Here is a 23,148-nt window from a genome sequence, read left to right on the forward strand (position 1 = left end):
TTGTACTAACTTAAACAGGGCTGACCGATAACGATTTCGATAGTCTAGCGAGCCCAGTGTTAGACAATGCTGGCGGAACGGTTATGGTAATAGGGCTGTCATCATGGTTGTAAATTATGTTATGCCTGGCTTCCACTATTTATTATTTTGGGAATTTCCGATAGGTAATACTTTTAAAAATTAAAACATAAATAAATTTTTAATAAATAAAATAATTTTAATTTTAGTTTTAACCTGAGCAGCTTACCAAAATTCAACGATACAGCAATTCAACAAATTAGGGAATACCCTATTTAGGTTTCTCTAAATTTACACCAGTTGTTCAAAATCTTATATTTAAAAATAAAAAAATTTTAGTTTTAGTTTTAACCTCTATATTTGTAAGTGAGCAGCTTACCAAAATTCAACGATTCACCAAATTAGGGAATACCCTATTTAAGTTTCTCTTAATTTACAGCAGTTGCTCAAAATCAAAACAAATAACAGCTGTTGAGAGCCGCTAAATTTACAATTAATTGTGAAACTAAAAAACATTTAAAAATGTCAATCTTTGTGGTTAAACTACTGCAGCGCTCCCAGCTTTCACACAGTCAAAAGGACACCAAACCTTTTATTTATGTCCGCAGCAACTGGATGGACGACGAGGCGGATTTTGACTTTCTGTCGACCACAGATAATACAAATTATAGAGGAAGTCTCAAGTACGAGGAGTTACGGACGGCAGCAAGTGATTTGGAGCAGTCCTACGATGCCTTCTTTGCCGAGTGCAAAAACGCCATGACCACACACATGGGTCTCCAAGGATTCGATTATGCTTTAAGCTTCGAGGACGTTGAAAAACCATTCTTCAGGATGTACAAATGCGAAGGATACGAGACGCTGTATTTGGAGGTTCCCCTGAGAAAAGTGTCCAATTGTTACCAGCTACTGGACGCAGCCATCGAAGCTGGTCAGCAGAAGCCTCAAGCAGCTGCAGATCCGGAATCCCAAATCCAGAAAACCACATCCCTTGATGAATATGAAAAGTACGTGAAGGACTCCAAGTTAAAGGAGGAGGAACTCCTCAAGAAATTCCTACTGCTCATTAACAGCAAAAAGGCTTATATTAGGGATTTGGAGAGCCAGTTGGAGGAGCGATCGAAAAAACCCCCTAAGGAGAGAAAAACTCAAAGGATTTCGTCCGATGAAGAGGACGAGGCCTACGGAGCCGCCACTCAAGCCATGAATATAGACAACGATTCGGATTAAAGCCCCCCTTAAATACCATTAAAAACATCCCATTTTCGGTATGTGCTTGAAATGTATTTCCTTTTTGTTTTAGTTTTATCTTTTCGATCGTTTGATTTTGTAAAATAAATTAGCTTTATAAATGTATGTATATATGTATAAATAAACAACAAATAGACTTGTAACGTAATACATAAAATTACCATCAATATGTGTAGACGTGGCTTACAATTAGACCAACAGAAGATCGTTTTTGTTTTTTTTTTGGAATATAATCAATAGTTATCGTTGCAGTTTTTGTAAAAATCAAAAGCATTTTACATAAAGTGTTAATATGTAGCTGCTATCATATAGACGTTATGCATAAGTATGTTAGGGTGTGTATAACATTTGAAAGAGTAAACAATTAGAGCCGATGATGCCGATGGTGCTGCTGGCGGAGATCACTCAGAGGGCGAGCAGATCCTCCTCGGCGCCCGGTTTCTTTGGTGTCTTTCGTAAGCTGTCGGCTCCCAGCGATCCTGTCGTGGCACTGGCGGCAGAGTTCGATGCATTGATCGTTGGAAGATTTTCGGCGGCAGCGGCCCGCTCCTCGAGGAATTTGTCAAACTCCGAACTGGTCAGCTCCTCAATGCCCTCGATGTGCTAATTGTGGAAAGTAAATTACCTATTAGTCATGTTGTATAGACTTAGAGTTTAGTGCCAGAAGCAAAGAAGCAAAAAGGAAGGTTTATGGAAATCGAGAAACCAAAGCCGAGTGCATGGGTAAGATGAGCTTGGGAAAAGGCTAAATGCGATTCGTATGGCTACTTACTGAGCTGCCCAACCACGCCTCCATCTCGTCGATCTCATTCTCTTTCGTCGACTGTGTGGGCGGCGCCAACCGAACAACAAAACGAAACGGAAACGGAATCGAAACGAAAACCAAACGCAATTTGCATAGAACAAAAGAACCAAAATGTTTTTCAAATTGTAAATTCAAAGTGTTTCAAATCAATGGCCAGAAACAAGGTCAAAAAGTAAGGGAACAAATCGAACGCCATTAGTTAGACCTGCTGCCTGGCGGCTGGTTACTCACTTTACTTACCACCGGCGGCGGATCGCCGGCAGAGCGCTGAGCCTGCTGCTGCTGCTGCGGTTGATTCGGTGATTTGTAAGGCGAGGCGGCGGTGGCCGCCACACTTCCGGCAGCTGCGTCCACGGAGGGAATGTCCCTTAACAAGTCCGATTTACTAAAAAGATTATGGTTTATTAACGCAAGCATTTTTATATGTTTTAAAGAATTTTTAAAAATTAAATTTATTTATATAATTTTATAGCTCTTAAATATCTGATTTAGCTCATTTTTGACCCGGTTGTTATCACCACTAATTTTTGTTTACATTTCGCGTACGATTAATCTGAAATTTGGACTCTGTCAACAGAAAAAAGTGAAAAAATCCGAACTTTAAAAATCCACAATAAATCCAATTTTCCATGAATTTGAGCCATAGCCGGCTTGTTTTCTTCGGTAGGATATAAACTTTAAGTTCGTACCCATTTTAATTTTTCAACGGATTATTTTTCGAGTTTTTACGATATATACAGCTGACTTACAATCGACCAAAAAACACACTTTTCATCTTTGTCGAGCTGCTGCGCTGCCATTACTTATCCAATCATATTTATCTGTATGGCAAAGTTAAGCTCTGATATATTGACTTTAAAATAAAACCAAAACCCAAACGTGTGGATATCTCCCGGGATATAAGAAGAAATTCAAAGTCCGAAATGTAACACTTTGAACTTTAAAAAACCTTTTAAAAAAAAACTGTGCCACCGAAAAAAAAAATTAGTGGTATTTTTGTAATCTAGGGGTCAATCGCTGGGAAGCATTTTGGCTGTAAACTAGTGATATTATAGGTATAATAATTATTACTACTTACTGGTTGCCATCGGTGCGCGACTGTGCCAGCATATCGAACTCATCGGCAGGTCGTGCTCCCCTCTGGATCCCAACAGGTGCTCCTCCGCCCAAGCTGAGCTGCCCCAAGCTCTGCGGCAGCTGGGCTGCCTCCTCGCTGCTCTCAATTAGGTCGATTAGCAGCTGGTCGCTTTGCGGCGTATTGCTGACAGCCGTAGTTGTGGGCGGAGGTGGAAGCGTGGCCACCGTTGCGGTGGGCAGACCCATTGCAGCGCCCAGCACCGCCGAAGGCGAGGTGACCACAGCCGATCCCTGGCTCTGCGAGCGATTCTTCTCGTACCGCTGATGGCGCAAAAACACGTTGTTCAGCTCGTCATTGATGCGCAGGAACTCCGCGGTCAGCTCGTCGTCCTGGACGCGTCCGATCAGATCGACGATGCGAGACTGCATCTCCTTGCAGGTGGAGGTGAGCTCGTTGAGCAGGGCATAGTCATCTGGCGACTCCTGGCCGGGCTTTAGGACACTGAGCATTTCGCTCAGGATGGACATGTTGTTGCTGACGATCTCCAGTTCGGAGCGCAGCTTGGCCGCCTGGTCGGGCGTCAGATGCAAGGGACCTGTGCTGGGTGGAGCAGCGGCTGCAGCGGCGGCGGCGGCAGCGGCAGCCATGTGTTGGGGCGAGATTGTGTGCTGCTGGGCGGCCATTAATTGGGGCGGCAGCTCGGGAACGCTCTAAATGGAGGGTGGGACAATGGAAGTTGTAATTGTAGTAGCCAAGATTTATCCCACATTTAACAACTCACCCTCTGTGGCGTGTAGATGGGAGCCATGGCATCCAGATCGTTGGCTGGGAACTCGATGCCCTTGTTTTTCAGTTCCATGTACATCTGGGTGACCCCATTGAGATCCGGCTGGTTCTTGAACGCATCCGCCCAAATCTGTATGAGGCTGAGCACCTTCTCCTGCATGGCAGCGGGCGGATCGTTTTTGGGACCGATCAGCTTGACCAGCTCGTTTATAAAGTCCTTCTGGGCCACCAGGACATGAAAGGCCTTGCCGCAGTTCTTCACACAGGTCTCGAGGACAGTAAGAGTGTACATCACCACCTGGTTGTTCTTGCCGGCATTCTGGGAGAGACGCTTGCGAATGGCGCGCATGGCATCGCGGGCGGTGTCCGAGGATTCGTTGATCATGTCGCAGATCTCCATGTTGGCGGCCCAGTTCTCCGAGGCCAAGTTGGCATCGGTGGCGGCCTCTGAGGGATAAAAGATTATAGAGAAATTTGGAATATACTCAGAGTTATTACAATTTCATAGGGAAATACATATTTTAAACTTGTACGAGTTTAAACATCCATTTGCAAATTGATTTTTAATACTAATTTTGTATTTATTGAATGAAGAGCTGCGGTGTATGGCAGGTTTCATATTTTAAAGTCTTTTCGAAATTTTCGAAAAATGTATAAACATAGTTTTAAATAAATTTTTAAAAATATCTTTTTATTTTAAATAATAAGTACGCTTTTTTTAAATCAAGATATATTTAAATTAAGAGGAGTTAAGAGGAGTACCACAGGCTGCATATTTTAAGGTCTTTTCGAACTTTAAAAAATGTATAATAGTAGTTTTTAATAATTTTTTGTAAATTCTGTTTATTTTAAATATTAAATGAAGATATATTTATATTAAGAGGAGCTACATATTTTAGGGTCTTTTTGAACATTAAACAAGAAAGAACGCTATAGTCCCGACTATCTAATACCCATCACTCGGCTAAAGGGCGTGCAAGAGAGATGGCTATATAAAATTTGTTTGATTGCGCATAACTTTTTAATGAATGGTCCGATTTGAAAAATGTCTTCTACATTTTGATAGGTATAAATACTCTTTTTTAAATAAAGATATATTTTAATTATTAATTATCCAATTTGAATATGAAAATATACAAAATTTAAAAACAACCCGTTTATGATATTTTACCCAAGAATAAACAATTTGAGAATTAAAATTGAATTTTAAATAATGTAAACTTAATGCTTGCGTCTGTTGATCTGTGAGATCTAATTATTATGATCGATCGTCTCATTAACTGTGCGAAAACCTGAGCTAATTACTTGCGTTCCTTTGTTTGTTTATATGGGCAGCTGGAATTGAGTTTTCAAACAGGTGGGTGAGTATAATCTTTCCGAATATCACTTAAGCTCTTGCGAGTGCAATGACTTGCGTAAATTTTAAGGCGCAAACAAAGGCAGAAATGCAACTCGTTTAAGTCCAAACAAATGCAGGCGGGCAAAATGCATTTCTCGGATATCGGATATCGTACAGCAGATATCAAGAGATATGTAGAAGAGATCGGGTGATCGGGTAGGCGAAACGGAAAAGCTAACCGCAAGGCAACAACAAAATATGAGCAATAAAAAAAATATAATATGAAGCAACAAATTAGTAAGGCACTAATACTAGTGCCAAAATGCAGCTACGTATGTAGGTGTGTGCGTGTGTGTAGCGGCAAATGGAAATTATGGCGAAAATGCGAGGCAAAGGGGAAAACGAAATAAATTAACACATATTTTTTTATGTAACCTAGCGGCCAAAGGCAACGATGACTAATTGCCCTTACTATGGGTGAAAAAAGGGGGCAGGGGGTGGGCAAAAAAAGCAATCAAACAAAACAAGAGCGCATCAATAACAATACCGAATGACGAGTGTTTGTGTGTGTGTGCGTGTTAAAGGTGAGCAATTCCATAAAAAGACACACAAACTTTTATCTGCCCTGTCACACCTGCAAATTGGACTGTACACCCACATAAGGGTTAATCTTATCAGACTATTTTGCGGTTGATAAACGCTTTGCCATAGTAATAGTGTGGCAACAACAAATCAGTTTGTTTCGGTATACCTGTGTGTGTCTGTGTACTACTCGCAAAGAAAGCAACAAAACAAGAAAACAACGGACGAAGAAAGTTGTGAAAATTCAATTTTCCAATGGCCCAGTCTGATTGGGACTGGCATGAAACGTCTTCTAATCGGACAACTGGCAATGCAAATGCGCAAAAATCAACGCATATGCGTTGTATTTGAGGAAAATGTTACGATTTAACACACCCCGCTTCCGGTGGGCGGTTTTTCGTGGACGGGGGGTGGGGGGTTGGTGTATATACGCTAACTAACTCACCTATGCGCTGGCCAACTGGAGTGGAGAAAACATTTCCCAAAGCGCCAACGTTGAAGAATGAAGCCATCGTGGAGCAGTTTCTAGGTGCTGTTCGCCGACTGTTTGCGATGCGGTTAAAATTTTCCTTTATTTACTTTTTGTCACCTGGATCAAATGTTTATGCACTTGTCTACGGTAGTGGTGGAGATACATCGATGAAAACATCGATGCGTCGATGGTTTGAAATTTTTTAGATACATCGCTGTTTTTTGGCGACAATCGATATTTTTGTCACATCACCAATTTTAAAGAATGGTAGAAATTTTCTTTTGTTTTTAATTTAGTTTTACTGTATTAACATATTTTTAAATATTCAACTGATGGCGTTAAAATTAATCAGGAAATATTCAAAATCGTTTACACTAGGGCTGCAACATTGTTTTCTTTAATAAGGGTATTCAGGCTTCGCTTAGCAAATTTTCAGACAATTTAAATTGATTAATAATATTTTTATAACTAACTAGAAACTTGGAAATGATTTGCACGAACTTATTCTCACCCTGTTGTTCAATGACAAAGACCCTACCCTCTAAACAGTGACTTTAACCGATACTTGCACTCCACCGTGACTGCAACCGATATGTAAAGCGCATGCAGCCCTGGTCGTGATTACGCACCCTGACAACCCTGCTCTGTAAAAGTCGGAAAAACAGGAGATTCTATTTTCAATTGGACAATTCGCAACGTAAACAGCCGGAAAATGTCGCGACAAGCCTCCCGTTTGGACGCCAAGAAAGTGGTGAGTTGATCGAGCAGCTAGCAGGGGATCGGTATCGTTAGCCACAGAAGATACATAGTTAGTTCTAGTTGTAAGGTTAGTTTTTGCCTAGCGCCTAAGAACGAATCTTTGACGTGCCAACCACCCTCAAAATCGGCTTCATTCGCTTTTCCAGTAAGTGTGTGTGTGTGTGTTGAGGGCTTGAGGTTGAGACACGACACAGAAACGCCCAGCAAACGGGCAATGGAAAACCATTTCAGCGCCGCCAGCCGCCCCTCAGCCGCCACGCCCAGAATGAGCTCCACCGCCGCCGCCGCCGCAGCCAACAACAACAGCAATAGCAGCAACAACACAACAGCAACAGCCGGCAACAATGTGAATGTAAACACGTCAGCCGGAGGAGCCACAAATCCAGGGGCAGCTGCCACAGCGCAGCCCATTCAAGTGATTCCCATGCCGATGCTGCCCGCCGGAGCGGCCCAAATAATAATTGGCCAACAGGCGCAGGGCCAGCAGACGGCGACGGGTCTGCAGCCGCAATTGATACCGCTGCAGGCCAACCAGATCATGCTGCAGGCGGCCCAGCAGCAGCCGCAGATGCAGGTGATGCAGCTGCCCGATGGCCAGACCATTTTCTATCAGACGCCCACCATTGCCGCCTTGGATCCGAATGCAGCGGCCAATGCAGCAGCAGCCATGGCCGCCCAGCCCACGCCGCACTACCTCAACATCAACGGACAGCTGGTGCAGATCACACCGGCGGCTAGCGCCAGTCAGGCGGCTCCCAGCGCTGGTCAGCAGATCATCATGGTGCCGCAGACGGCCATGGCGGCGGCTGCCAGTACAGTGGTCACCCAACAGCAGCAGCAACAACAGCAGCAGCAGGTGGTTCAATCCCAAGTCCAGCAAGCCCAGCAGCAGCAGCAACAACAACAGGCGGTGGCTGCAGCTGCAGCAGCAGCAGCGGCAGCGGCGGCGGCGGCCAGCGCTGCAGCCAATAATATAAGCGCCGATGTCAGCACAAGTACTACTGGGACGAATACAAACAGCGAGGACGAGAGCTCCAAGGGCGAGGCGGACGAGGAGCCGCTCTATGTGAATGCCAAGCAGTACAAACGCATCCTCATCCGGCGGCAGGCCAGGGCCAAGCTGGAGTCACGGATTCCCAAGGAGCGCTGCAAGTATCTGCATGAATCTCGCCATCGGCACGCCATGAATCGGGCGCGTGGCGAGGGCGGTCGCTTTCATTCGGCGCAGGAGAAGGGCGATCAGGATTCCTCGGGTCCGGATGGCGGCAGCTTGCCCATGGCGCCCAGTGGCGGCATCACCCTCAGCCGGGGCACGGCGAGGGCTCCGCCGAAACTGATCGCACCCCACCAAACGCCAAGCATTACCATAACGGCGATCAAATCGGAATAGTCGCTGCCTAGCCGTAGATACAAACTAGACTAGATCGTAGTTTATAGTCGTAAGCCAGTCGCTCTGTGTCCCCATCTTCTCCTCACTGTAAAACACTGATTTATTCGGCTCACATCTTTCGGTTCAAATTCTTACTTATTCCTTTCGAATATCCAGGCCTTGTTCCCTTTATTCATTTGCGAAATAATTCAATTTCATTTGCAAATTTCCTTTATTTTATATTTAACATTTAAAGATTTGTATATCGCATCCTTTTCAATTTTTATAGTTTCGAATTTATTTGTATTATTTGCTATGAGTTATCTAATTATTTTAATAGAAAATTTATGTTATTTACTAAAGTTACTCCAACTTAACAACTAACAAATTGTGCAATTACTTTTGATTTCACCCATCCTATCGAAATGGAATTGGGAACAAGGTCTAAATAGTCATAGCAAGCAGAGCTCAATAATATAATCTAAAAATCAAATCTTAAGAACGATTCTAAGAAACCAATAAATCAATATGACTTACAATAAATACAAATAATTGTTTATAAACTTTAGAACTAATTTTGTGCGTAGATTATTGTAATGGCTATAGATTCACATTTGGTACCGGCCCATAAAACGTTTAATTCTGGTTCTGGATTGATTTTTATTCGCTGTCTGCTTTCCTTTCTCCCCCATTTGTACAAAAAACCAAACACAGAACTCGGAGTTCCTGACACTCACCTACGGGGCACTCGTCACCCAGATGCTGCGCGACTTCGAGAACGCCGAGGACGTGAACAAGCAGCTGGAGCGGATCGGCTACAACATGGGCATGCGGCTGATCGAGGACTTTCTGGCCAGGACCTCGGCGCCCCGCTGCCTGGAGATGCGCGAGACGGCCGATCGCGTGCAGCAGGCATTCCGCATCTACCTGAACATCCAGCCCACCATCTCGAACTGGTCGGCGGCCTCCGATGAGTTCTCGCTGCTGTTCGACAGCAATCCGCTGACGGAGTTCGTCGAGCTGCCGCCGGACCTGACCAATCTGCGCTACAGCGCCATACTCAGCGGCTGCATCCGCGGCGCCTTGGAGATGGTGCAGCTGGAGGTGCAGTGCTGGTTCGTGCAGGCAAGTCTTTGTGGAATACTCCTACGCTTTTCATAGTTCGCTAATGGTGTAGTGTTGTGTGTGCAGGATCAACTGAAGGGCGACAATGTGACGGAACTGCGCGTTAAGTTCGTGCGGCGTCTAGAGGAGGTCATACCAGCTGGCGAGGATTAGAAAACAAGTGTGGATCAGTGGATCAGAGGGGTCAATGGAAGCACATTCTGTATATAGCGTCTAGTAAACTGCGTTTGTCGGTCTCGAAACTGCCTCTCCACATTCCGGAGCGAAAGCAACAGCAAAAGGAGCAACAGCAGCAGCAACAGCAGGAGCAACAGCGGCAACAGCAATATTGCAGCAATAAGAATCGTAACAACAAGTTTAGTTTTATGTTTTATTCGACTTTATACAGATGATTTAACTTTGGGTATATAAGAAAACAGTAGAAAATATGTTTCTGTTCATATTTGGCATGATATAAAGCGTCATAAACACAAAAAGTATTTTGTTATATTTGATACAATTTAACAAATGAACCCCTTCATTAATATTACGTCCCTAAAGACATGGATCGCTTTGGATCCCTGGGGTAGTAATAAATTATAATTGTTAGTTTTAGATAAACTCAATGATATTTAACGTGTTAAATATTAAAACAAAAAAAGTACAAAAACAAAGAGCTTTAGATAAGACGGCATTTTATCAACTGTCTGGTGAAACAAATGTATCAATTGGCCATATACTAGGTAGTCTGCCATGTTTTATTGCCCGATAAGGTTGGCATATCTTTGTCAGTTTGCAAAAAGCTCTATAAGTTGACCGGAAACTGCTTTGGGTTTCTAGATAATTTGGGGCTCGTAGTGATTATAGGGTTACTTTTTTTTGTAATGTAAGTTGTAGCGCGGCCAGCCTCCGCTGGGATCACATTTGTTTGAATAGTTTGGCTTAAATGCACTTTGACAATTTCGTTCATTTTTGGTTATCTTTCCGGTTATTTAAAAAGGGGAAATACTTTTTACAGGCACAATACTTGATTGATTACATGATTGATTTGGTTTCTTGTAGGTTTCTGGGGGCTTCGGGATTAGTGTACATAAGTAGTACTTAAATTAGTTCTGCTGTGGACAAAGCATTAGGTTCAGATTCCGGCGCGTCAGAACTTTGCGGAGCGCTTGCAGCGTTTTAATGCAGATGACCACGCAGCAGCCGTTGGCCACGCCCTCCGCGGGACTCTTGCAGGTGCAGGCGTTGCCCTTGATGGCGGCAGCGGGAGCGGGAGCGGGAGCTGTTGGAGCCTGCACTTTCGCCTGGCCAGAAGAGCAACAGCCCGAGGCTGCAGGAGGAGGAGGAGCAGGTACTGATGGCTTCTGGTTGCCCGAACAGCAGCCTCCCGAGGGCGGAGGAGCAGGAACAGGAGCAGGAGCACCTCCAGCACACCCACAACCTGTCTTTACGGGCTCTGCAGCCTTGGGCGCTCCACAGCAGCCTCCAGCAGGAGGTGGTGATGGCTTGGCAGCTGCACCACCACCTCCACAGCAACCGCCGCCGCCGGAGGAGCCACCGCTGCCCATTGAAGCAAGGTTTTGCAACAGCAAAGCAACATCCTCGATGTTCTGGTTCATTTCCGCCTCGCGTTTACTCACTTTTTTGGTGGGCGCCACGCTGCCGCAGATGCGTTTGCCACCGCTGGAATTGGTGGCCTTTTGAGCAGCTGCAGCTGCCCCGCAATCCCCGCCGTGACAGCTCTTCGTTTGATCGCACTTGCAGTTGGTGCAATTGCAGATGCCCGCATCCGCTGTGATCTGCTTAAGCGTGGGCTTGTTGTCCCTGATGTCCAGTTCCACGAGACCGGAGGCATCGCTGGGCACCTGGGAGGCCTGCTGCAGGGTGGCCTGCAACAGGGCGCTGTTGTTGTCGATGGTCATGAGGATGTCGTTGAGCAGCGACTCCGTCTCCATGTCCTCCTCGTTGTCGAAGCTGCTGTCCTGCTTGAGCAGCTCCTCGATATTCTGCTGGTTCAACTCTAAGGTGGGCGTGGGCATCGCGGCATCCACATCCATGGTCTCCGCCTGCGGATCAGCCATGTTGCCGCTTACTGCATTGCCGTAGGTGGGCTTGAGGTCCACGAAAGTGGGCATCTCGGTGGGCAGGGCCACGCAGGCGTCCGTCAGCGGGGCCATGGGAATGATGGGCTTGGAGACAAGCACGCCGGCGTCGATCCACGGACTGGGTATCTCCTCCTCGGCGGCGTAGGAGAGCTGGTAGGCCTGTGAGGTTTCGGGAAGCAGCAGAGGTTCGTCGCTTTGGAGGATGAACAACTGATCCTTCTGCTGCGTAAGCGTTTGCAGCACCACTCCGCTGTCCGTGCTGGTGGTTTCTGAGCAGTGGCTGCCTGGATTAAGCACCATTATCTCCGCCGGATCTTCCTTGAGGAACTCCTGTTCATCCTGCTCCTCCTGCTGGGGATCCTTTTGCTCCTTTTGCTGCCCCTTTAGTGGCCTCTTCTTGCGTCCCTTGTTGAGCAACTGCCGTTGGTGCGTCTTCTTGTGCGATTTCAAACTGTGCGACGTGCTGAACGACTTCTGGCAGCTGTCCTCCTGGCAGGGATACGGCTTTTCGCCCGTATGCGTCCGCCGGTGCGTCTTCAAATGATGCGAGGCGGTGAAGGCCTTGCCGCAGTCGTCCTCCGGGCACTTGTAGGGCCGCTCCTGGGTGTGGGTGCGCATGTGCTTCTTCAGGTCGCTCAGCGTGGTGAAGCACTTCTGGCACAGCTCGCAGTTGAATGTCTCGCCATTGTGCAGGCGCAGGTGGGCGTGCAATCTGTTGGCGGATTGGTAGATTGGTGATTGGTCATATATATATATATATCGATGGATGATTGCTCACCTGTAGCGCGTGTTGAACGCCTTATCGCAGCCGGTCACCTCGCATTCGTAGGGCTTCACCTTCGTGTGGACGCGGACGTGGATCTTCAGGCTGTAGGATGTGAGGAAGGCCTTGTGGCATCCGTCTTCCGGGCATTTGAAGCTGTAGTCGCCTGGAAAGGAAAGCGGGTAAGCGTTTTATTAGGAGGAAAATATATGAACATGTATGGACATGCATATGTACATATGTGCAATGAATGGCAATGCCGTAAGGGTAGTTACACAGATTTCTAGGGGAAGTACCACTAATTCCCTTCGTACTAAAACTAATTAATACCAAGTTGTATGTTCTTTGAATTGAAATAAAAAGAAAATTTATATCTGGACAGTTATATAATCTTAAATTGTACCTACATTCTTAGTTAAGAAAAAAAATTAATGAAATGAAAAAAAACTTTTTTTTGATTCAAAAAATGTTTTATATTTTAATAACAAAATCATCTCGTTCTCCCGTATAACTACATAATTTAGCACATACCATTTAAGAAAACTGTCTAGTTGAGCGGAAAGCCTTAGTTGCTAGCGCTTTAAATTTCTCAGTTAGCTCATAGTTTTACACTGTAAGTTAGCTTTATATAAACAAATAAATTTTTACTTATAATAATTCAAAAAATGTCTTAAAAGCTTAATCATCACCCCCTTTTCCCTTCTGCTAAGCTGAGCCACTGGCCAATCAGTGTTGGAAAACACCTGACGCGCGTCAGCTGTTCTTCCGCGTTTACTTATTTTACGCAGCGCAAGAACGCGTCGGATTTCTGCGAAAGTCGTGTGATTTTTGAAAATAATCTTAACAACATGGAACATTTTGACGATTTGTTAATTAAGAGCGTTAAGGAGAACCCTTGTTTGTATGAAAGGGCCACGAGATCCGAAAGGGAGCTCGCTTGGACTGTGGTAGCCGATGCTTGTCAAAAGTCGGGTAAATAAAGTTGTTTATGCAGCATAAACCATCTTCTCTCCAATTTCATCTATTCTCCACTTTACAATTACAGTCGACCATTGCCAAATTAGGTGGAAAACCCTAAGAGACCGTTACGTGCGGGAAATTCAAAAGCCCAAAAACAACAAGAACACCACTTATATATTTGAAAATCTCGGCTTTCTTAGGTATCACATAAGGCAGAAAAGGTGTTCCTATCCCATTAACTCATCGGAAACTGGGCAAACTGAGGAAAGTAATCCAGAGGAAGAACCCTCAGCCAAACGGAGCCACGAGAACAACGAATTTGCCCAGGAAGAGTTCATAATTGAGTATAAAAACGAGGGAGAATATCTCGGTGAGATGGATAACGGCAGCGTGGAGTTTATTGCCGATGAATCTGCGTGCAATAATGCCAACGAATTGCCAAATGACCCAACATGTGGATGTTTACCCAGTTCAACGGGCGATAATCTAAATCAGGCTCAAGTAAAGTTTCTGGATGTGATGAATCTCATCGAGAAGGCTTTGAAAGAAAAGCCAGCGGAACCACCCCAGGATCCTTTCTACAAATATCTCGAGGATATTCTAAGTGGCGTTGAGGAAAGCTCTCGCAGAGACTTGCAACTTAAAGTACTTATTTTTGTTAATGAGCAAATGAAGCGGATGTGAAGTGTACATTGTAAATGTACTAGGGATGTCAAAAATATATCAAAATATCAATACATCGATTTTATTAGCCTAAAAAAAATATTTTCATCGATATTTTTTTGAATAATTATCAGGTATCATCGATCTTTTTTTCCACATTTTTTTTATACTTTTAAGTGGATTCACTTTTCATCGAGACAAGACATAGCATTCAGAATCAAAGAAAACGCATTAAAAACAAGATAGAACGCTATAATTGGGTGCCATGCCTTATGCAGCTTAAAATTAATAAAAAATAATAATAAAACAAAAATATCAAAAATATCTGATATTTAGATATTTCTTTTCCGATATATCACATATCATTTCGATTTTTTGTTTCAATAAAAAATATCATCGATACAATATTTTTAAATATTTCGACATCCTTAAAATGTACATTTCAAATTAAATAATTATTTTGTAAGGATACCTACCCGTGTGCGTCTTTAAATGCGTTCGCAGGTTTCCAATTGTGCTGTAGCTGCGATAACAGTTCTCGTAGTTGCATCTATAGCGACTGAGAGCCTCATCCGAACTCTAGATCGTGGGAAAAACATGGCAGTTAGATCGGTACAATAAAGTAGTTAAGAGCAGGGACCGTAAATAATCGTTTTTTGAGATTTTTAAAGGCCTACTGAGATTTGTTCAAGTTTTAATAAACAATTTAACAGATTTTTATGCACTTTAGACATGAACAAATAACAGTTAATTTGCTTTCCAGATTTGTTGACATGCAGAACGTTATTTTTGACGTTTAAAACAATATATTTTAGAACTCTTTTTAAAATAAAAATCTCAGATAACGATTATTTACGGTCCTTGGTTAAGAGGTTAATAGATGTATGTTCTTCGGAATAAGACAATTACGATCAGATGGAATCATGCGGGACTCTTCGAATGATACGTTAGGGAACAGCCAGTTATAGTACTCGATGTAAGCAGACACTACGCACCGCTAGATGGTTAACAAAACTTGGTTACACACGCCTACAGCGGAATCGCAGGAATCGGAATCTCCACTAAACACTAGGATTAGGATGGCGAGTCGCTACAAAAAGCGTTAGGCAACGTAAGGCACGTTAGACACTTGGCTAGCGGATTGGGTGATTGGGTGTGGATACCTCGTAGGCCATCGCCATGAGCTGGTCGTTCTCGTCCTGCCTTCCCTCCTCCTCCTCCTCCTCCTCATCAACATCTTGGTGCAGAAAGCCCGGTTGGATGCAGTGGGCCAGCTGCTCGTCCTCGTCCGGTTCATTTGGATCGTACTCATCCACATAGCTGGAAGATCAGACCAAGTGGGGGAAAAACCAAAAGGGGGAGGAATTTATCGAATTTGCAGTTGGAAACAAACAGAAAATCGCATCGGGCGGGGCGCATATGTATATTCCACCCGATTTGTGTGTCAGTGGGCCGTTAAGATCTTTGTATATAATTATAAACGCAACAAGTATATATGCATATATATATGTATATTGCACAGATTGCGATTAGTGGGGTTAGAGCGTCAGCAGAAACATAAACAGCAAAAAACAAGTAGAAATAAACTGGAGGCTCTTCGGTCCTTATTAATCAGATTAATTAAAATTTAATGTTGTCATGGTCAAAACACAACAAATGCCGAAAGGAAAATAGCAGGCGGCAACCGAGACTATAAAGAAAAATTCGAGGGAAATAGTAAAACAAGTGCGTGGGTGCTGAGACGGCTGGCAGGCTGAGTGACGGGCGGCGTGCCTCCCCCAGACCCTTCCCTTCCCTTCCCTTCACACAGGCTCACCCATCGAGATGCCCCCTTCTAATCGCGGGAGTGCTGAAAAATGAGAAATATGATTGAGGGAACACTACTCATGGCGGTAAAAATAGCAAAAAGGCGTCGTCGTCGTCGAGTTTAGTGGAGGGGTAAAGGGGGCTAGGAGCAAAACAACACACAAGGCACGGATGAAAAATTGAAAAATTATTGTACCGCAGAATAATGAACAAACCAAGAGCAACAACAATGTTGAAAAGACCGGACTAACCCCATCACAACAGATCATTTAGACTTAAGGACAGGTAAATTAAGTTTATGACTATTTTAATACCTTTTGAGGGGCCATTTATTACACATAGAACAGCTAGACCAACTAAACTCTAATCTTTCAATTTACCCTTTAGTTCTAATCAGTCGATTCTCTAGTATCATATCTATTGAAATTCGAGTAAACATGGTGTAAACCCTTCAGCTTTGCTGACTTATCACCACGTTATTTACTCGGTTTCCGTCGCACAGATTTCTTTTGCTATATTTAAAATACTTTTTTTTTCGAAAATAAGCCCTATCAGCAATACATGTTATTTAACTTGTACTAGACAACAAAGCCTTGTGACACATATACGATCTTTGCCCTTTGAAATAATAGAAATAATAGAATAGATCGAGAGAACTCGAGAACTCTTTATAATGCCAAATCGGGGGAGAATTTCACAATGGCAGCGCTATAAATTGAAAACCGGCTTCTTTACACCAAGTGTGAATGAGTTTTTGGGGAAAATTTCGACCACCGTCTCCGCCCAACACATTGTATTGTACAAATATACATCTATGTATGCATATATCCATCTATACATTCTGCTCGACGATTGGAGTGGGGGTAGAAATCTAAATGCGTTCATCGGCGCAACTATTTATAGCCCAAACAAATGATTTCGATACAATCATCGGCCGAAGAGGAGGCCCAGCCGTTATGATGTCAAAAACGAGGGTATACGATAGTCGTATCGAGCTGGCTAAGAGCACAAATCAGGCAATTAGCAAACAACTTGAAAGCGATTCGGACACCGCGTTGTAATAAGTGGACATTGGAATGGTTGAAATTTGCCAACAAAATTCTCGACAAGGAAGAAAATATGAAAATTCGATTTTCGTTTTTTTCGAGCGGGGGGCCCAAACAAAAAGCGGAATAAAAACAGAAAAAAGCCGGACACGTCACGGCAGACGCTAGGCAAATGTTTTCCTTTTTTCTCTCTCTCTCTTTCGGTCTTTTTGTGTGTGGGCAGTGGAAAATTAGCAGAAAAGAGGGGCGGTCGTGTCCCTGGGCGGGGGTCAGAATGCGGAGGGCACACCTGACGGCCCACTATAATTGGCCAAATGCGACAAAAACAGCAGCATTTAATCTACTCATAAATGGCACTAAAAATATGCAATTATTCGGGGTTTCAAACAATTTTTTTGCGATTGCAAATCAAAATTAAGAATTTTGCTCCCCAAGGCAATCGAACGCTTTCAAGGTCTGTCATGAAATAAAATATTGGCAAAAAGCATATTTTTCAAATATTTTCTACTTTCTGTATCCTAATCATAATTCAATCAACCCTCAATTTAAATTTGGAATAGTCTCTGTTGCGGTTATTATAAATTTAATTAATTAATTATGCACTCAAATATAGAATCAATTTCAATATTTCTAAGAAATATATTCATATATATTGCAAAGAATGTATGCTAAATATATTTATAGTTTTGATTATTCCAGAAAAGTCTTTAAAATTATATTTAAATGTTAAGAATTTAAATTACTGTGGAATTTGGAATATTCTCTTTTGCGGTTATTATAAATTTAATTAATTAATTATGCACTCAAATATTAATATATCAATATCAATATATCAATATTTCAAAAAAATATACACATATATTGCCAAGAATGTATGCATATATATTTATAGTTTTGATTATTCCAGAAAAGCCTATAAAATTATTTGTCTACGTTAAGAATTTAAATTACTGGGGAATATGGTACTTATGCAAACTGATCTAAAAGTTAGTTAAATACAAATCTCTAAAAATCATTTCAGATATAACTGATCTAAATATTAGTTAAATTAAAATCTAAATCAAAACCAAAATCATTCCAGAAATAACTATTTTACAGAAAGCACATGCAGCGGAGAGTAAACATGCAAATGGAGTACCTCGTCTCAATAGTGAAATAAGCCGGAGAATTGGATTCGGAGCACCTGGAGTTTGGGTTTCCAGCTGCCTGGTCAATATCACAGTTTATTGCAGAGCTTGCACCCTCGGTGGACACCATGCTCAAGGAGACCACCGTGGGCGGCTGGACCTGGACGAGCTTCTGGTTCTCGAACTGGTACTCCAGCGTGAAGCAGATGTCATCCAGATTAAAAACCTGGGCGCTGCTTTCGCTGAGACTGGCTATCAGGGGAACCTCAGCGTGGCTGGAGCTCAGGTTTTCGGTGGCATGATGATATGTGATGGGTATGACCGTGATGGGCATGGGCGTTAGTTGATCCTCGAGCGGAAAAACGTTTTCCGCCTCCGCAGCAACAACTTGTGGGTGAGTTTGTGCGGATGGAGTGAGTTGTTCCTGGATGAAGAGGGCCCCATAGGTCGCCTGGACGTCCTCCGAGTTGAGGGATGGCCCCAGATTTAGCACCTGTTGCTCGCCACTGGTGGATTCCGCCGCCTGGCTGCCGTAGATACTGTAGCTATCGCCGTGGATAATGCCCAGACCATCGGTTTCCAGTTTCGGGGTGAGCAGCTGGGTGAGCGGCCTGTCGAAATCCAGGGATCCGGAGCAGGAGGAATTCGAGGCGGCGGGCGGGGAACCGGAGAGCGAATTGCGCGACGAGTTGGTATCATAATCCCGGCTGTCTGATAACGAATTTCCATTACTATTAACCGTCTTCCAGTCGCTTTGATAGTATTGGTGGTGCTGCGACTGCTGCTGCTGCTGCTGCAGTTGTTGTCTTTCTTGGTCGTTCATTTCGTATTATTATTTATTCGCACACCCACGCACTCTGTAGAACACGCCTGCTAAATCGCATATATGCAGTTGTTGTTCTCTTTATCCGTTGTCACTGTGCAATATATATATATGTGTATTGCTAAAGAAATTAGAGATCGCGAGATCGAAAAGCACACATCCGCGATCGAAAAGCACAAACAACAACAACAACGATAAGAACCAGTGTGGCCGCGGCGGGATCTTCTAAATTTACCGACGCTCTAATAAATATACTAAACTATTCCAGATATACCAAGAATCTTGAAACACCAAAGTCGACAACCACTTGGCGGGGACTCATACCAAAGTGGAGAGTTCATACTCGTAGGTGTCACAGAATCCGTAGAGTTTCTAGGACGATTACTTGATTTTCAAACGGTTGCAGTGACATCCAGATATGCTATTAGGGGGAAATTTCAGAAATTCTGAAATTTCAGCAATTCAACATCCTCATGACTGTTGAAAATTTTGTTGAATCGTTGAAAACCAAAGTTGTCACCTTTTTTAGTAAATGTCATGGCTACTCTGCAACATTTTAGTATCACCAGTACGCATATTTTTTTCAAAATTATTTTAGAAAGCATATTTGGTGTCCTTTAGCCAAACATTTTTACAGTATCTAGCAATAATTAATTCAATTTTACATATTTTAAGTTCCGTGAAACTTTTTAACAAATAACAGCAGTTCAAAAATTCAACAGGAACTATTTTGGGACGTTCCCTTAATTGTTAGGGGGATTCCCTAAACTGTTGAATTGCTGAATTGTTGAAAATTCAACAAAAAATTTCAGCAATTAAGGGAACGACCCAAAATGGTTCCTGTTAAATTTTCAAACAGCTGTTATTTGTTGAAAAATTTCACGGAATCTAAAGCATGTAAAATTTGATTTATTATTGCTAGTTACTGTCTAAAAGTGTTACCAAGGTAAAAAGAACCACAAATATGCTTTCAAAGTTTATTTTAAAATAAATAATGCGTACTGGTGATACTAAAATGTTACAGAGTTGCCACGACTTTTAAAAAAAGGTGACAACTCTGGCTTTTCAGCAATTCAACAAAATTTTCATCAGCCCCGAGGCTGTTGAATTGCTGAAATTTCTGAAAGTTGACTTTGTATGGAACAGCTGATTAACAGCTGACCAAAATTCAACAATTCAGCAATTTAACAGTTTAGGGAATCCCCCTGTTGAAATTTTCTGTTGAATTTTCAACAATTCAACAGTTTAGGGAATACCCTGAATAATTTTAAAACATCGATGATTTCATCGATGTTTCTCCACCTCTATTAAATCAATGCTTATCCAATTCATCAACCCTGGGACATTTATTTGAATGGTATATTTTCGGTATGTTTCAGTATATTTTGGTATGTTTTAGTATATTTTCTACACTACCCGTCTGGTCACACGGCGTCCTTCTTTTTCTTTCGTTTCCGGCAAGGTAGGTTTCACAAATTTCTTTTCTCCACGTTTTCCTTAAAATAATTGATAATTTCTCATTTTAGCGGTGATTAAAATATCCATCGAGCAACAGAATGGTACGTACCAACGAAATGCCGGATAAAATCGGAACGGAAACGGACAAATAACCCAAAAAAGTGGACGCCAAAAGCTGCTACCCACGTGCATAGTCAAATATTGCTACCCCAAAAAAGCATTATTTATGTGCCGCGTCTTAGTTGTGGGTCTAAAAAACCCATTCGGAGAGCAATATAACGGAATACTTACTAATAAACAATAAACATGTGTATCCTGGTTTAAAAGGCACGCCAGCAGATGCCGCAACAATTTGAAAACCTTGCTAAAAATGCTTAAATGTGAAGCTTAGAAGCAAAGGAATTGAGTGAATTTTTGTGAAATCTGTTACTAATCTTATTAACCATCCTCCACAGGGTCGCGTACGAACCAAGACGGTGAAGAAGGCCGCTAAGGTCATCATCGAGAAGTACTACACTCGCCTGACGTTGGACTTCCACACCAACAAGCGCATCTGCGAGGAGGTGGCCATCATCCCCACCAAGCCCCTGCGCAACAAGATTGCCGGGTGAGTTTCGCAGGATCTTGCCTCTTATGATTTACTTCTAACTTAATCTTAATTTCTCCCCCAGCTATGTCACCCATTTGATGGGCCGTCTGCGCCACTCGCAGGTCCGCGGCATCTCCATCAAGCTGCAGGAGGAGGAGCGCGAGCGTCGCGACAACTACGTCCCGGCCGTCTCCGCTCTGGAGCAGGACATCATCGAGGTCGACGCCGACACCAAGGAGATGTTGAAGCTGCTGGACTTCCACAACATCCGTGGCCTGCAGCTGACCCAGCCCAACACCAACAACTTTGGTCGTCGCAACTAAGATTTGTATAGCGCGTAGATGATGATGTTCTGATTTGCATGGGATCACAATAAACCAACTCTTGTGTGAAGTGCATTTGCAGTGTGTATTTCTATTATTTATTGGCAATTGCAGACAAAAACCCCAAATCTCTGTTCCAGTTTATCATATTTATTCGCATTCGAGTGGAAAATACTGTAGACATGCACACATATTTGTAAATATGTAGGTATATATTCAATCCATAAATATATGGTTTCGTTTTTTACACAGACGATATATAAAAGATATTCTCTACGAGTGCACAACATTTAAATCTAAGCGTGTACGCAGATGCCGGTATATATATAAGTATTATGTATATGATGGGTGGTAGTAAGTATACGTATGATTGTGCCCTCGGGTTCAGGAAGAAGCTGTTGCAATCGGAGTAGCAGCCTGATCTTGCTGGGGTCTTCGCACCGGATTACGCAAGACCAGCTCGGAATCCTCCGATATGATGGGCAGTGCGTGCGCCCAGTGGTAGTTGATCAGGTGGCTAATGCTGTCAAAGATGCGATCTTTGGTACGAACGACGCCCTCGGGATCGATGAGCAGCAGATGCTTCGGCGTCTTGCCCTCCAATCCGGTTAGCACATACTGTCCCCGCTTTCCCTGCGACTCGCGCACCAGGAAGTCGCCGTCCTGCTGCAGCAGGCGCTCCGAAATTGGCCTTGAAATGCCCGCATGGAACCACACCTCCGCCGTCAGTGGGCACTGCGGTCCATCGAAGACATCGCGCACAGTGGCCAAAACGGAGTTGGCCGCCGTGCTTGCGTGCAGGGGATCGAAGTGGCCCAGCTTATTGGTCGTTTGATCGGGTGGCGGGGAGTTGAGGTCGATGAGGTTGCTGCTCAGACGATCGCGGGGCTTCTTCAGATTCAGCTGGGCCACACGCGGCGCATGCGGATGCAATGGCTGTTGCACCTGCTGCTGTTGCTCCGGCAATTCCGGCGGCAGCTTGTTTGGCAAATCGTTGTAGTACTCCTTCACATTCTCCTTGCAGCTCTGATTGATGTTGCAATCTGCGGCGGGTTCGTTGAGTCGACTGAGCGCATTGAAGCGCAGGGCAAAGGCCTTGCCAATGGTCACGATTAGATCCTCGCTTTGGCCGCCGGCGCATTCGAGGACATAGCAGGCACGCCACTCATCCTCGTTCTTGGCTATGTAGGCCAGGAAGTCCAGAGTATCGTTGTCGCCGCCGGAAGCAAATGATATGCGCGGCATGTTGTGATTCGCGATCACCTCGCCCGACTCCACGTTGCTCAGGGACAGGGCTCGGCTGGAAACGTTGATGATTATGTTCGTGCCCGCGTGCTGCATGCTGGGGCGATCCGATATGAAGCTGGTTAATCGCCGCTTGCCAGCGGACTTCAGGCCCGCCGCCTCGCACACCCGATTGATGCACTCCCTGTGGAAAACACATGATTATTCACTTATGATTCATCGGTTAGCTATCTTACTTACCGCGCCAGCTGCGTGCGGGTCTCAAAATCGAGGGATTTCATTGAGGTCTTGACCTCCACACAGCCCGTGTAGCGGACGTTGAATGCAACACCCACGCCCATTATGACGTCGTCCGGGTAGATGCAGCCGTCGCTGGTGGTCCCGGAACCGCTCCGGTTGCCGGCGTCCCCATTCTTCGGCATTTCTGCGCTGGCTGTGGCGTTTTCAGCGTTCGGGCGTTCTCGCTGGGTCCTTTTTCCGCAGCCGCAGCCTTTGTTATTAGTAATTTTTGATATTACTCAAGGTGGGACCGTATTGGCGAAAGTGTGGCCGTTAGGTCATTTAACTTATCGATAGTTTGACAAAGGTGGGGTTAGACCGAGATGGTGTGTGAAAGGGGGTTGTTAAATAATAGATAATTAAAAAAACCAGGCAAAATAATAAATCTTATACTTATT

General features: G+C 43.8%; 8 protein-coding genes across 12 annotated transcripts; 5 read left to right on the top strand and 3 right to left on the bottom strand.

Annotated features, from left to right (window-relative positions):
* Positions 1-24: 24 nt before the first annotated feature.
* LOC108063081 (uncharacterized) lies at positions 25-1,426 on the top strand. The gene is made up of 2 exons (XM_017150037.3): positions 25-164; positions 228-1,426. Exon 2 carries the CDS (start codon positions 541-543, stop codon positions 1,246-1,248), a length of 708 nt encoding a protein of 235 aa, XP_017005526.3. The 5' UTR covers positions 25-164; positions 228-540; the 3' UTR covers positions 1,249-1,426.
* On the bottom strand, positions 1,281-6,494 carry LOC108063080 (TOM1-like protein 2). 3 transcript variants are annotated; one of them, XM_070215856.1, is made up of 6 exons: positions 6,305-6,494; positions 3,934-4,385; positions 3,153-3,862; positions 2,315-2,459; positions 2,042-2,092; positions 1,281-1,872 (listed from the first exon to the last, which is right to left on the bottom strand). In XM_070215856.1, the coding sequence occupies exons 1-6, from the start codon at positions 6,369-6,371 to the stop codon at positions 1,675-1,677; spliced, it is 1,623 nt and encodes a 540-aa protein (XP_070071957.1). In that variant the 5' UTR covers positions 6,372-6,494; the 3' UTR covers positions 1,281-1,674. The 3 variants fall into 3 exon arrangements, with proteins under 3 accessions (XP_070071957.1, XP_017005523.3, XP_070071958.1); XM_017150034.3 differs by having other exon boundaries at positions 2,306-2,459; XM_070215857.1 differs by lacking the exon at positions 2,042-2,092 and having other exon boundaries at positions 2,306-2,459.
* A 446-nt stretch (positions 6,495-6,940) lies between these two features.
* Positions 6,941-10,237, top strand: Bet3 (blocked early in transport 3). The gene is made up of 3 exons (XM_017150000.3): positions 6,941-7,082; positions 9,174-9,584; positions 9,651-10,237. Exons 1-3 carry the CDS (start codon positions 7,044-7,046, stop codon positions 9,735-9,737), a joined length of 537 nt encoding a protein of 178 aa, XP_017005489.1. The 5' UTR covers positions 6,941-7,043; the 3' UTR covers positions 9,738-10,237.
* Positions 6,943-9,046, top strand: Nf-YA (nuclear factor Y-box A). Of its 2 annotated transcripts, none has more exons than XM_017149997.3 (2): positions 6,943-7,082; positions 7,237-9,043. In XM_017149997.3, the coding sequence occupies exon 2, from the start codon at positions 7,305-7,307 to the stop codon at positions 8,478-8,480; it is 1,176 nt and encodes a 391-aa protein (XP_017005486.3). In that variant the 5' UTR covers positions 6,943-7,082; positions 7,237-7,304; the 3' UTR covers positions 8,481-9,043. The 2 variants fall into 2 exon arrangements, with proteins under 2 accessions (XP_017005486.3, XP_070070338.1); XM_070214237.1 differs by having other exon boundaries at positions 7,020-7,157; positions 7,237-9,046.
* MTF-1 (Metal response element-binding Transcription Factor-1) lies at positions 9,940-19,274 on the bottom strand. Of its 2 annotated transcripts, XM_017149993.3 has the most exons (5): positions 18,045-19,274; positions 15,218-15,374; positions 14,531-14,633; positions 12,447-12,597; positions 9,940-12,380 (listed from the first exon to the last, which is right to left on the bottom strand). In XM_017149993.3, the coding sequence occupies exons 1-5, from the start codon at positions 18,854-18,856 to the stop codon at positions 10,670-10,672; spliced, it is 2,934 nt and encodes a 977-aa protein (XP_017005482.3). In that variant the 5' UTR covers positions 18,857-19,274; the 3' UTR covers positions 9,940-10,669. The 2 variants fall into 2 exon arrangements, with proteins under 2 accessions (XP_017005482.3, XP_070070337.1); XM_070214236.1 differs by lacking the exon at positions 15,218-15,374 and having other exon boundaries at positions 18,527-19,258.
* LOC108063061 (uncharacterized) lies at positions 13,183-14,525 on the top strand. The gene is made up of 2 exons (XM_017149999.3): positions 13,183-13,403; positions 13,477-14,525. The coding sequence occupies exons 1-2, from the start codon at positions 13,280-13,282 to the stop codon at positions 14,073-14,075; spliced, it is 723 nt and encodes a 240-aa protein (XP_017005488.2). The 5' UTR covers positions 13,183-13,279; the 3' UTR covers positions 14,076-14,525.
* Positions 19,275-20,312: 1,038 nt separating the features above from the next.
* Positions 20,313-21,301, top strand: RpS17 (ribosomal protein S17). The gene is made up of 3 exons (XM_017150042.3): positions 20,313-20,415; positions 20,770-20,921; positions 20,986-21,301. The coding sequence occupies exons 1-3, from the start codon at positions 20,413-20,415 to the stop codon at positions 21,224-21,226; spliced, it is 396 nt and encodes a 131-aa protein (XP_017005531.1). The 5' UTR covers positions 20,313-20,412; the 3' UTR covers positions 21,227-21,301.
* Positions 21,302-21,354: 53 nt separating this feature from the next.
* On the bottom strand, positions 21,355-23,030 carry Shc (SHC-adaptor protein). The gene is made up of 2 exons (XM_017150041.3): positions 22,712-23,030; positions 21,355-22,655 (listed from the first exon to the last, which is right to left on the bottom strand). The coding sequence occupies exons 1-2, from the start codon at positions 22,891-22,893 to the stop codon at positions 21,611-21,613; spliced, it is 1,227 nt and encodes a 408-aa protein (XP_017005530.2). The 5' UTR covers positions 22,894-23,030; the 3' UTR covers positions 21,355-21,610.
* Positions 23,031-23,148: the final 118 nt, after the last annotated feature.

This window comes from Drosophila takahashii, chromosome 3L, assembly GCF_030179915.1.
Source record: "Drosophila takahashii strain IR98-3 E-12201 chromosome 3L, DtakHiC1v2, whole genome shotgun sequence".
NCBI lineage: Eukaryota > Metazoa > Arthropoda > Insecta > Diptera > Drosophilidae > Drosophila > Drosophila takahashii.

Bases quoted from the DNA above. Each gene is read 5' to 3' on its own strand.
- LOC108063081 (XM_017150037.3), top strand. From the start codon at position 541: ATGTCAATCTTTGTGGTTAAACTACTGCAGCGCTCCCAGCTTTCACAC.
- LOC108063080 (XM_017150034.3), bottom strand. From the start codon at position 6,371: ATGGCTTCATTCTTCAACGTTGGCGCTTTGGGAAATGTTTTCTCCACT. The intron at 4,386-6,304 runs GTGAGTTAGTTA...TTTATCCCTCAG, and splicing joins TCCAGTTGGCCAGCGCATAG to AGGCCGCCACCGATGCCAAC. The intron at 1,873-2,041 runs GTAAGTAGCCAT...TTCCACAATTAG, and splicing joins AGGCGTGGTTGGGCAGCTCA to CACATCGAGGGCATTGAGGA.
- Bet3 (XM_017150000.3), top strand. From the start codon at position 7,044: ATGTCGCGACAAGCCTCCCGTTTGGACGCCAAGAAAGTG. The intron at 7,083-9,173 runs GTGAGTTGATCG...AACCAAACACAG, and splicing joins GTTTGGACGCCAAGAAAGTG to AACTCGGAGTTCCTGACACT. The intron at 9,585-9,650 runs GCAAGTCTTTGT...TTGTGTGTGCAG, and splicing joins TGCAGTGCTGGTTCGTGCAG to GATCAACTGAAGGGCGACAA.
- Nf-YA (XM_017149997.3), top strand. From the start codon at position 7,305: ATGGAAAACCATTTCAGCGCCGCCAGCCGCCCCTCAGCCGCCACGCCC.
- LOC108063061 (XM_017149999.3), top strand. From the start codon at position 13,280: ATGGAACATTTTGACGATTTGTTAATTAAGAGCGTTAAGGAGAACCCT. The intron at 13,404-13,476 runs GTAAATAAAGTT...TTACAATTACAG, and splicing joins CGATGCTTGTCAAAAGTCGG to TCGACCATTGCCAAATTAGG.
- MTF-1 (XM_017149993.3), bottom strand. From the start codon at position 18,856: ATGAACGACCAAGAAAGACAACAACTGCAGCAGCAGCAGCAGCAGTCG. The intron at 14,634-15,217 runs GTATCCACACCC...CCCACGATCTAG, and splicing joins TCATGGCGATGGCCTACGAG to AGTTCGGATGAGGCTCTCAG. The intron at 12,381-12,446 runs GTGAGCAATCAT...ATCCGCCAACAG, and splicing joins GCGTTCAACACGCGCTACAG to ATTGCACGCCCACCTGCGCC.
- RpS17 (XM_017150042.3), top strand. The intron at 20,922-20,985 runs GTGAGTTTCGCA...TTTCTCCCCCAG, and splicing joins CTGCGCAACAAGATTGCCGG to CTATGTCACCCATTTGATGG.
- Shc (XM_017150041.3), bottom strand. From the start codon at position 22,893: ATGCCGAAGAATGGGGACGCCGGCAACCGGAGCGGTTCCGGGACCACC. The intron at 22,656-22,711 runs GTAAGTAAGATA...TGTTTTCCACAG, and splicing joins ACCCGCACGCAGCTGGCGCG to GGAGTGCATCAATCGGGTGT.